Source organism: Anolis sagrei, chromosome 4 (genome assembly GCF_037176765.1).
Source record: "Anolis sagrei isolate rAnoSag1 chromosome 4, rAnoSag1.mat, whole genome shotgun sequence".
Lineage (NCBI taxonomy): Eukaryota > Metazoa > Chordata > Lepidosauria > Squamata > Dactyloidae > Anolis > Anolis sagrei.
This window is the reverse complement of record NC_090024.1, coordinates 181,998,821-182,011,470: the sequence shown is the minus strand read 5'-3', so window position 1 is coordinate 182,011,470 and position 12,650 is coordinate 181,998,821. Positions and strand designations below refer to the sequence as shown.

General features: G+C 42.7%; 1 protein-coding gene across 17 annotated transcripts in view; it reads left to right on the top strand.

Moving 5' to 3' along the window:
- PTPRF (protein tyrosine phosphatase receptor type F) overlaps positions 1 to 12,650 on the top strand; it is a 606,212-nt gene that overhangs the window by 575,251 nt on the left and 18,311 nt on the right. For all 17 annotated transcript variants that reach the window (XM_067467927.1, XM_060773314.2, XM_067467925.1 and 14 more), the window contains 2 exons: positions 1,007 to 1,182; positions 12,296 to 12,415. In XM_067467927.1, the coding sequence (XP_067324028.1) occupies positions 1,007 to 1,182; positions 12,296 to 12,415 (296 nt within the window). The remainder of the gene's footprint in view (positions 1 to 1,006; positions 1,183 to 12,295; positions 12,416 to 12,650) is intronic.

The following is a 12,650-nucleotide window of genomic DNA, read 5'->3' as shown; positions in this document are numbered from 1 at the left end:
GAAGACACCAAAAGACCCAAGAAGTAATTTGCAGTTTCCTTACTAAGCCATTCATACACATTCTGGGAAATCTTGCAATCAGCCTTTTAGCCCATTTCTTGAGTCTCTTGATTCTGAGTTTGATTATTGCTTGTACACTGAGGTTGGGCATTTTGGGCATGTCATGTGGGTTGCCTTTTGTAGTCATGATGGGGTATCAAACCTTCCTCTAATCAAGGCTACAATCTTTTACTGACTGCGTATTTGTCTTTGTGTTGCTTTCTCTTGTGCACCATGACTATCCAAAGAGGTCTTTAGCCCTGTACCTTCTCTGACATGAGTCAAAAATATGGAGTTTAAATTTCTCTAGGGTGTGCACTTAATCACAGAATAAGCTTTGGCCTGAGTGTTTGGGCGTGTGGTTTTATGTGGAGCCCCTCCCGTTGTTTTGCCCTGGGGAACTATAGTTCGAGTAAAACAACCATTAGTGACAGCAAATGTGTGGCTCATTGGGGCAACCAATATCTTATTAGTTGCATACCCTGCCGTGTGACTAACAGCCCTTATATTCTAACCCAGTGTGTGACAGTGATTCTGAAATGCACATCAGGTTGTTGGACTAGCTAGCAAGCTTTCAGCTGATCTCTTCAAGAAGTGTGTGCCCCACAAGCAACTGTGCCTTTTGCTTTGCTTACTTCTTCCCATGAGGGGAAACTGGTGGTAAATCACTGCCAAAGAGTAAAGGCTGTGGGATTGTCTTTTCTTGGGACCCCAAACCTTGGAGAGACATCATGTTGTTGCAGTAGCAAGGGGAGGGAAAGACACAGTAATAAAAGACAATCTTCTGCAAAGTACAGTAGTTCTGTTCAGTGATCAGATTGATTGGGGACTGTTTGAGTAGTGTGGAATAATACAATTTCTGCTAGTTTAAATTGTCTCTCTCTCACTCTCACTTATTTCCATCCTGCCAGAGATCTGCATGGCAACAGTGTCACTCTAGATGTTGTTCTTTTTCTCTGTCACTCAGGGGTGCCTGGAAGTGACTACATCAATGCCAACTATATTGATGGCTACCGCAAGCAGAATGCCTACATTGCTACACAAGGGCCTCTGCCAGAAACACTCAGCGATTTCTGGAGGATGGTGTGGGAACAACGCACGGCAACCATTGTCATGATGACCCGGTTAGAAGAGAAGTCTCGGGTATGTACAGGCTTTTCCACTGCACGGGGATACACTCCAGAGAGTTACGGTCCATTGTTGAATCTATGTGTCCAGTGCAGCAGCAATTACTAGACACTGTATAAAGCTAATAGAACATTTACAAGTCTAACAGCAGTCCTTGGGGAAAATTACTGCTGCACAGCATTGCAGACACTGATAGGAAAATGTACTGATGCCAGCCTACATGCAGGACTACTCATTCAATTTCTTTTTCATGTAGTATTTTATTTATTTTAAATTTACACATTCATCAAAAACAACAATAAAATCTATAAAGGTAAAGGTTTCCCCTGACATTAAGTCCAGTCATATTCAGCTCTGGGTGGTGGTGCTCATCTCCACCACCATTTCTAAGCCGAAGAGCCGGTGTTGTCTGTAGATGCCTCCAAAGTAATGTGCCATTACCTTCCCACCAAAGCGGTACCTATTGATCTACTCACATTTGCATGCTTTTGAACTGCTAGGTTGGCAGAAACTGGGCCTTACAGTGGGAGCTCACCCCATTCGCCAGATTCGAACTGCCAACTTTTTGGTCAGCGAGTTCATCAGGTCAGCTGTTTATCCTGCTGCGCCACTAGGGAACACATATATATCTGTGTGTGTGTGTGTGTGTGTGTGTATGAACTAGTGAAATAATTCATAACACTTATACAAATATTGTATTTGACTACGCCATTCCCTCCTACCACCCCTCCTGTTGTAGTAATATCCCATCCTTTGGGTTAGAGGCAGTCATGTACAATTCTGTCCTTCCTTCCTATTACAATATTTTTCCATTCTTCCTTCTAGCATGATAGTTATTAATTATAAATTCCATGCAAGGATTCTGACAGATTAAATTGTGAAGCCTTTTATAAAAACTTTTCCCTTTTTCTTTTTTTTTTTACAAAATTTAGAAATGCTTCCCAGTCTTTAATGAAGTTTTTTGTGCTTTTTCTTTGTTCATCATTGTGATTTTTAACCTGCATTTTACTGCTGTTGATCTTGTGTGTATTTTGTTATATGCATTTTAATAGTGTTGTGTTTTATTTGTCTGTTTTAACCATGTTGTACCTCACCTCGAGCCACAAGGAGAGGCGGGTAGCAAATAAATTATTATTATTATTATTATTATTATTATTATTATTAACAGTGGTTGAAACAGCATTAGCGGCAGCATACCTTTGCCACCAAAGCATTTTTTAAATCCTTAATACAGTGGTTGTCAACCTGTGAGTTCCCAGGTGTTTTGGCCTATAACTCCCAGAAATCCCATCCAGTTTACCAGCTGTTAGGATTTCTGGGAGTTGAAGGCCAAAACATCTGGGAACCCACAGGTTCAGAGCCACTGCCTTAATACATATACGTATGAGAATAATCCCATCTTTTAAGCCTGTTTCATATACTAATGGAGACTTGTTCTATCCATGAATCAGCATGAGAATACTGTCCAACAGGCCAGGGTGCTTCTCTGTGGGAAACAGCTAGATATTCATGCCGTTATGCCCATTTAACGCCTTATGAAAATGTTCAAAAGCATTCAAAGTGGGAGGGAGCATAACCATGGTGGTAAGACCCACTCCTTTAGCCTGTCCAACCTCCATGCATTTGGTGATGTACCTTCATAGGGGCACACGTGCCAGCTATATTCTGTAACTAGAAAAAGATGGAGCTCTTGTCATGCATTTCTGGAGGAGTAGCTTTGGGTCTGGATAAAGTGGTGGGCGTGTGTGTCATTTCAGGTAAGGGACACCCCCTCCCTTCCCGCTAGGACCTTAGACCTTCCTATATTTAGACCTTCCTATATTTGCTACTATGTAATTCTGTCTTCTAATACAAGGTCAAGGTGAGACCTGCTGCCGTAGGCAGAACCTGTTCCCATGTACACATTGTCAGCGTGTGCAAATGGCTTTTAGGGGGATCCTGTGAACTCCCATGTAGCCAAACCCTCCTTCCTTGCCAGGGGTGACGCAGCTGAACATGCCTGTATCCACATTTCAGAGACCTGGAGCACAGTTTGAAAGAGTCTTGGGCAGAGGATTCTCCAGAAAGCAGCATCTTCTGGAGTGAGCATTTCTGCTCAAAGAATATTTTATGTTTCCATGACAACCACAGGGCAGGGAGATGTTCATTTGGACTGTGCTGATTCTTAAAGAAGTAGCTATGTGAGTCTCTGGCAGCATAAAAAGAGGAAGGAAAACTGATTTTGTTTTTGTTTTTGCATGAGCTTTTGGGGATATGAACCCACTTCTTTGGATGCAGCACAAAATAAATAATAAATCCTGAAACTTTTTTTTGTATCAGAAGCAACTTGAGAAACTGCAAGTTGCTTCTGGTGTGAGAGAAGTGGCTGTCTGCAAGGACGTTGCCCAGGAGACACCCGGATGTTTTACCATCCTGTGGGAGGCTTTTCTCATGTCCCCGCATGGGAAGCTGGAGCTGACAGATGGGAGCTCTCCCTGCTCCCCAGATTTGAACCACTGACCTTTTGGTCAGCAGCCCTGCCGGCACAAGGGTTTAACCCATTGCACCACAGGGGGCTCCTAATTTATTTATTTTATTTTTTTATTTCAGACATTTGTATCCCTTCCTATCTCAACCTCCGCAGAGGGACTCGGGGCGGTTAACAAATGGCACCCCATGGTGCCCACAACCAAAAACATAAATATGCAGTTTAAATACAATACAACAATAAAACTATATAAAACAGTATAAAAACAGTATAAAGCATTCAAAAGTCAACAGTCGCCCGTTTAAGTCATCGTCCAAGGGGCAGTCAGTCAGTTCTGTAAAAGCCGTCGTGCAAGCAAGTCAGCCTAATCTGTAAAGGCCAGATCCCATAGCCAGGACTTCACCTGTTTCTGAAAGGTCAGGAGGGATGAAGCAGATCTGATCTCGCTTGGGAGGGAGTTTCACAGTCAAGGGGCCTCTACAGAAAAGCCCCTGTCCCTTGTCCCCACCATTGCGATAATGGGGGGACAATGAGCAGGGACTCCCCAGTTGATCTTAGGGCCCTAGGTGGATTGTAGCGGGAGATACGTTCCTATGTATATAGTGCTGAGATATAAAGCATATTTAAACAGCCAAACTGGTGTAAAGGGTTTGAACATTGGACTATGGCTCTGGAGACCAGGGTTCAAATCCCCACTCAGCCATGAAGCCCACTGGGTGACCTTGGGCAAGTCAGCTTCAGAGGAAGGCAATGGCAAACATTTTCTGACTAACTGTTGCCAAGAAATCCCTTTGATGGGTTCACCCAAGTGTCACCAGAGGTCAGAAATTACTTGAAGGCACATACCAACAATAGCAGCATAAGAATCTCTACACTATCACATGAATGGGATGCAGTTTAACAGGATTTAGAAACACTCAAATCATGACCCAGGGGCTGGGCTATATTCCCACCCCAAGTAGAAGGAAATTACCCCAATATGCTTTCGCAAATAGCTTTTTAGCATTGTTGGGTGGTGAAAAACCTATACAAACAGGAAAATCTATCTGCTCCTGCCAGGCATTCATGCAATTTTCTCATCATCTGAATGTACACATCTGTCACTGAGTCCGAGCCAAAGCCCAGAAAGAACTGCAATGTTGGATTAAGCCAGTGGTCTCTAGCTTTGACTTTCTGACACTGAACAGCCAGATAACATAGAAGGGTTTTCAGACTAGCAAGAAGACTGCTAAGCTACTTTTTCCTAGCATCTTGTACTGTAGCCCTTTCTCTTTTTCTTTCCTTTGGCCTTTTTAAAAATTGTGTTGGTAGCATCTCAATGTTACATAGCAAAGTGATTCTTTCAGATAAATGCATGCATATGATGTGAGGGTTTTCGTTTAACTTCTTCTGCATGTTTTGTTTTTTATTTAGTGGTTGACCTCCAATTTTTGACAGTTTTTCCTAGTTATTCTTTCTATACCATCTCATACACCTCTATTAAGTAATACACTACTTTGTTAAAAATCCCAATGTATCATTAAAACAGTCCAGAAGGATGATTGTATTGTTATTTTGTGTAGTAATTTTGACCCCTTCTTTTCTGCAATTGCTCCTAAGAAAAATGCTAAGGATGTTGGAGCCCTATAGCTATATTAGCAGGAGCCCCCAGTGGCGCAGTGGGTTAAATGAATGAACTCCCTCTGTCAGCTCCAGCTCCCCATGCGGGGACATGAGAGAAGCTTCCCACAAAGATTGTATAACATCAAAACATCCGGGCATCCCCTGGGCAACATCCTTGCAGACAACCAGTTCTCTCACACCAGAAGCAACCTCTCTTTCACAGGTTGTAATGAGGAGACATTATCACCATGCTTAAATATTTGAAAGGATGTCATAAGGAAAGATGAAGTAGGCTTTTTTGTTTTTGTTTTGTTTTTTTGCTGCCCTGGAAGTTAGGACTCGGATTCCCGGAAAAGGGGATTCACCTGAACATTAGGAAGAACTTCCTGACTGACTGTAAGAGCTGTTCAGCAGTGAAACTCTCTGCCTCAGAATGTGGTGGAAGCTCCTTCCTTAGTAACTTTTAAACAGAGGCTGAATTGCCATCTATCAGGGATACTTTGATTGTGCTTTCCTGCATGGTAGGGGCTGGACTGGATGGCCCATGTGGTCTCTTCCAACTCTATGATTTTATGACTATGTTTTAAGTGGCATTGAATCTTGCCGGAGTTGTAAGCCACCTTGAGTCCCCCCACGGGCGTGAGAAAGGTGAGGTATAAATGAAGCTAATAATAATAATACGATTCTGTGATTCATAGGAGTTTACAGTTGCATAAATAGCTAGATAGGGAGCTATGTTGCACTAGCAGTCTTCCACATGGACCTGTCTCCACATCATTGCATTTCATCCACATCCATAATTTTTGTTTGCACTTACTAACTAGACTTTGAATTAACAGAACACCAGAACAGGCCTTTTACTTTTAGCATTGCGTTTGTAGTGAAGTAAGAGAGAAATGACCTCCTTCTTTAGTGTCAGAATAAATGAATATCTGAAGTCCGGTTTGTTTTTGCTTTGAGGCCATCCAGCTATCAGGAGATGCTCCACAGAGTGTGTTTCTCCAAGATAACATGTTTGCTTAGGCCCTTTGGGCACCTGTTTCTGTCTCCTGCCTTGCTGCTGTTGAATTGCACATTATCTCCCGGTAGCACACTTCCCATTCTTCCCTCTACTAATTACATCCTAGGAGGAGAAGAAGTAGTATCATTCTGGAACTGCCATACTTCAGTGAAACAGTCTGCTATCCAGCCAGGTCAGGGATGACGGGCAGATGCACTTACCCTCTTGTTCCTCTGCAGTGAGCTGCATTCATACTTTCTGCTTTTTAAAGAGACTAACCTGCCTCTGTTAACGGATATAATACAGTTCCCGGAGAAGCAGGCACATGCAACAAGCAAACCCATTCACTTAAGGAATCAAAAGTTGCTTCACAATAAAGATAGGAAAAGAGTTACTAAAGAAGCAGAAGTCGAAGTCTGGTCCAAAGACAGATGTTGCATTTGAGTACACTCCGAAATGCAAGGGGGCACTGTTAAAACTTTGCTGTCTGCACCATGCTCGCTCCAGCTTGCCTCTTTTCAAGCACAGGGATTGTCTCCCAGCTCAGGAGCTTCAAAGGCATAGTAGCAGGTGGCAGTCACTTTCTCAGCTCCAGCAATGCTTTGTGTAGATACCATGGCCTTGGACTTTAGCTTCTGGGACCAGGGAGGTTCAGTGCTTCAAAAGCCTTCTCAATTGTGTTAAGGGGAAGCAGTCTGCAGGAAAAAAATCTGCTAGGTTCTTTGGTGTCTGTAGCCTGCAGATTCTGCCAGCTTGATGGCACAAATAATCCTCACCTTTCATTTTTGTGCACTACCTAAAAGCTACATGTAGCAGATTCGTTCATTGCCTTCAGAGTGTTTGCAATTGGCAACCGAATCGCAATCTGAACTGAACCTCTGGAGTCCTGCTCATGTGGGGAGACTTGTCCAACTTTCCTGATTTGTATCCGTTTTCAAAAGAAACTTCTTATGCCCTCTCCCTACTTTCTGCATTGCTAAATAGAAAGTACCTCTAGGCCTAGGTATAACAAAGACTTCTATCCCTAGTCTTTCAGGCTTTAGGGCTGGCATAACTATTTTCTAAAACACCTTTTCTCCCTTTGTAGTACCTGCATGAAGGGAAAGCCTCCTCATTCTCCCAGCATTGAGGCAGCCACTGGGCACTGCCAGCAGTAAATGAATTTCCAGGTTGTGAGCGTGTTACTGACATTAATGAGAAGCGAGCAATGCCAGAAGAAAGACTCTCTTATCTGGTTTAGTGCCATCGTGCATCAGCTTCAGCATAAAATTTACAGAGCTTGAAAATGGGGCATAAACATTATGGGTAAATTTGGCAGAAAATGTGAGTGACTCTTATCTGGTCATGAATAAATAATTTTCAATTACCAGCTAGGGCTCTGCTATTAAACCTGGGAATAGATTACTTTAAAGTTTGTTCTGTGTTTGTACATATAGAGCTATGCAATTCTCACAGTTTGGCAGAAAATAGGAGACCCTTGTAGAAAAGACCACTGGAATGATGTAGGCCTCCTCTCTGGTCCTCCTGATGGTATATGATTGTAAACAGGACTCAACAGGTCACCTAGGCATTCAACCAATGTATCTATTGAGTACATAACTTTGTGGCTTCAAGAAACTATATAACCATAGGTTATCCCAATTTTATATCACACTAGCTGTATCCGCCACACATTGCTGTGGCCAACCTTCCCTCCCTCTTTCTCTTCTTTCTTTCTCTCCTTCCTTCCCTTTTTTTTCTTTCTTTTTCTCCTTCCTTCCTTCTCTTCTCTTCTCTTCTCTTCTCTTCACTTCTTGTTCCCTTCCATCCCCCATCTTTTATTTTCCTTCCTCTTTCTCCCCTTTCTTCCTTCTCTACCTGTTCTTGTACTGCAACTCCCAGCAGTCCTCCTGATCGATCTACCTACCTACCTACCTTTATCTAATCTATCTATCTGGAGGATTGCTGGGAGTTGCAGTCGAGGAATAGCAAATTGGAAATATGCAGGGATTGGGATGCTCTCAAAGAAATCTAAGGAGAAGAAAGCTTGCAGCTTGGAAGCAGTGCATTTGGATCATCCTCCTTTCCTAAAGGGCCTGGTCTAGGGGATGCTAGGAGCTATAGTCCGGAAGAGAGTGTGGATATGCTATTGTGTGTTTTGTTTGCCAGGGGGAGTCTTTTTTGTGCATGTGCTGTAGCATCTTTTTGCCTTTTTAAGTCCCTTCCGCTGTGTTTTTCAGTGTTTTTATGAGTAATGGTCACTTGTTGGCCTGAGAGGTGTCTTGTGTCCAAATTTGGTGTCAATTTGTCCAGTGGTTTTTGAGTTATATTAATCCCACAAACGAACATTCCATTTTTATTTATATAGATTATATCCAACTAAATCCAAACACTGGGGGAAAGCTAACTTTTGGAAGCAAAGGAAGTTGCATCATCGTGTAATGATTCTAATCTCTTAAGATTCTCCTTCCATTTCTTATCCAGAAGTAGCTAAAAAGCCCACCCATTAGAATATCCCCAATTAAAAGACAGAATGCTATTGATTTCTAATTAGAGTGTGCTCTATGTTCTTTGCACTCCCTGTAAGTGCACACTACTAACAATTAACTGTACTACTATATCTCGGGAGGCCCAGATGATCCCCATTCATTCTTCCTTGTAGAGGGCGAAACAGCCACAGGCTTCACTGGCCAGAAGATTGAGCTGCATATACAAAAAGCAGCTGAGGGTATAGTGAAAAGTTGTTAATAGGGTGGGAGTAACAGCAAAGAGAAATGAAATTTTGTTTCGAAAACATCAAGAGATTTTATTTAATATTTATTTGTCGTGTCAGGGCAAACAGTCAATTATATTACATTTCTAACAGAACAAAACAAACAAACAGACAAAATACAAAATTTGCGAGTTTGGTAGTTGATTAAATGTCCTTTGACCAGTATCTGGCCACTTGAAGTGCTTCTGGTGTTGCTGCAAGAAGGTCCTCCATTGTGCATGTGGCAGGGCTCAGGGTGCATTGCAGCAGATGGTCAGTGGTTTGCTTTTCTCCACACTCGCATGTTGTGGATTCCACTTTGTGGTCCCATTTCTTGAGGTTGGCTCTGCATCTCGTGGTGCCGGAGCGCAGTCTGTTCAGCGCCTTCCAAGTCGCCCAGTCTTCTGTGTGCCCAGGGGGGAGTCTCTCATTTGGTATCAGCCATTGGTTGAGGTTCTGGGTTTGAGCGTGCCACTTTTGGGCTCTCGCTTGCTGAGGTGTTCCAGCGAGTGTCTCTGTAGATCTTGTAAAACTATTTCTAGATTTAAGTCGTTGACGTGCTGGCGGATACCCAAACAAGGGATGAGCTGGAGATGTCTCTGCCTTGGTCCTTTCACTATTGGCTGCTACTTCCCGGCGGATGTCAGGTGGTGCAATACCGGCTAAGCAGTGTAATTTCTCCAGTGGTGTAGGGCGCAGACACCCCGTGATAATGCGGCATGTCTCATTAAGAGCCACATCCACTGTTTTAGTGTGGTGAGATGTGTTCCACACTGGGCATGCATACTCAGTAGCAGAGTAGCATAGCGCAAGGACAGATGTCTGAGAGAGATCAAGAAATTATTATGGAAGACAAATAACCTTCAGCTGAAGGAGCTGAATTAATACAGTACAGGGCTAGAAACTCAAAACATGTTTGTGTATACTACTTCTCATTGGAGGGCAAGTAGAAAAAGTTTTTAGTCCCACCTGAGTGGACTGTCCATAACAGGGCCTGCTCTTTGACGCAAATCAGAGTTATCTCAAGGCTGAGGGAGTTGATAGAGAAACTGGCATAAGGACATTCTAGCCTTACATACCTTCCACTTTGTTAGTAGCTTTCCAGCTATGCAGTTCAACCATAATTAAACATGGAGCAGCATCTCAATTACCCCACTGAGAATGCATCTCCCAGTGGATTTGTGGATTTCCTAGCTTGGGGAAAAATGTGGGATATAAATAAAGATGATGGTAATGGTGGCAGTGCTAGCAGTGGGTTGCTGTGAGTTTTCTGGGATGTATGGAATGGAAACATTTTTCTCACATCTGTGGTGTTTCCTGAGGTTTCGCCCACACCTATGGCCGTCGCCCTCAGAGGTTAAAGGATCAGTTGGAAACTAGACAAGTGAGGTTTATATATCTGTGGAATGTCCAGGGTGGGAGAAAGAACTCTTGTCTGCTTGAGGCAGGGGGAGAGGGGTATAAAATCGATAGACACAAGTGGGAAATAAAGGTGGTATAGGCAAAGATAAGAACACTAAGAAAATAATATTTGTTGTGTATTCTGAAATGGTGATGGATTGTGATATTATTCTACTTGTGTCAGCAATAAAAACATACATTTAAAAAGAGGCAGGTGTGAATGTTGCAAATTAAATGCATTTAATGGCCTTGCAGCTTCAGTGCCAGGCTGGTTGCTGCCTGGGGGAATCTTTTGTTGGGAGGTGTTAGCTGGCCTTGATTGATTCTTGTCTGGAATTCCCCTGCTTTTGGGTGTTGCTCAGGAGTCCTCAAACTTTTTAAACAGAGGGCCAGGTCACAGTCCCTCAAACTATTGGAGGGTCGGATTACAGTTTGAAAAAAACATGAATGAATTCCTATGCACACTGCACATATTTTATTTGTAGTGCAAAAACACTTAAAAACAATACAATAATTAAAATGAAGAACAATTTTAACAAATATAAATTTATTAGTATTTCAATGGGAAGTATGGTCCTGCTTTTGGCTGATGAGATAGGATTGTTGTTCTTGATGTGTTTTTTCAAGTCGTTTCAGACTTGAAACGACTTGAGCGAGGGCCGGGTAAATGACCTTGTATCCAGTCCCCGGGCCTTAGTTTGGGGACCCCTGGTGTTGTTCTTTATTTACTGTCCTGATTTCAGAGGGTTTTTTAATATTGGTAGCCAGATTTTGTTCATTTTAATGGTTTCCTCCTTTTTGTTGAAATTGTCCACATGCTTGTGGATTTCAACCACTTTGAGTCCTCCCAGGGGTGAGAAAGGCAGTATATAAATACTGTAAGTAAATAAATAAATAAATTCAATGGTTTCTCTGTGTAGTCTGACATGGTGGTTGTTAGAGTAGTCCAGCATTTCTGTGTTCTTAAATAATGTGCTAGCAGTGATCATGATGATGTGTGCTCTGTCTCCCACTCATTTATATCCCAAACATGTGCACAAAAATGCACATCTGCCAAGGCATGGAGACCTGAATTTCTTCAGGCTCCATTTGCTCCTCTGGAAGCTTTCTGAATATCCCCAGGATAAAAGAGACTCCCGAGCGGGTAGCTGTGACTCAGCCAGGGTTTCTATTCTCTTCCCAGGCTCCCCTTGACTCAGACTGCTTGTCAATCTCTCCTGAGAAACCTACTGTTTCAAGCCCATATATAGCAGACACATGCACATACCCGTTAGCTGATTTGAGGGGATGGCAAAGCAAGTGACCCGCATGGCAGGGGCCCTAGCAGATTTACAAGCGGAGGATTATAGGCTGCAGACAGGCTTCCCACATTCACCACTGGAGGGGAGTGGAGAGGAGATGAGTATGCTCATACACAGACACCAATCTTCCCAAAGAGCAGGGAAAGGACAGAAAATTACAGGGAAAGAAATTGCTTTTGAATTGACCATTTCTCTCAGTTTCTTTGCCTCTTGCCCATTAGGATCCTTGCTTCTTATTCCTCTCTTTGAGCACCGAGAATCTTATCTTTCTTTGTTTCCTCCCTGGAATTATTTTTGTTGGAGCTTTTGTTTTGCGGATTTGTTTTTGTTGGCTTTTTTTGTTTTGTGAAATGAGTTAAAAGAGGAAACAAAAAAAATCTGCTTATTCTGTAAATTGCCAACAAATTCAACATGAGCATTAGGATTTTGGCATTATCTTCCCAAGTGTATCCACTCTATCAGGTATTGTTTCTTACCAGGCGAAGGGTAAATTTAAAACAGGGATCAATGAAGAACAAGCTCTGAAGTAATGAAGAACAGGGTCTGAACAGGGATATATCCAGAGTACTGTATAGCAAAAGCCTCATCCCACATACTGACCCATTATTTCCTGTGTTTCATTGCAGGTGAAGTGTGACCAGTATTGGCCAGGCCGTGGTACAGAAACCTATGGCTTGATCCAGGTGACACTGCTGGACACTGTCGAACTTGCAACGTACACAGTTCGGACGTTTGCCCTATATAAGGTATGAGAGGAAAGGGAAAAGGAAGCAGTCAAAATGTTTTAGGAACACCTATGAGACTATTAGCTAGACTAGAGTGATGCTGGAGTTGAAGGCATCTTTGGGAGGAGTACAGGAGCCATATTGGCTCTTTCAGAAATGCTCGGAACAAAAGAACTATCATTTAATAGAGTAAAAGGTAAAGGTTTCCGCTGACATTAAGTCTGACTCTGGGGGGTGGTGCTCATCTCCATTTCCA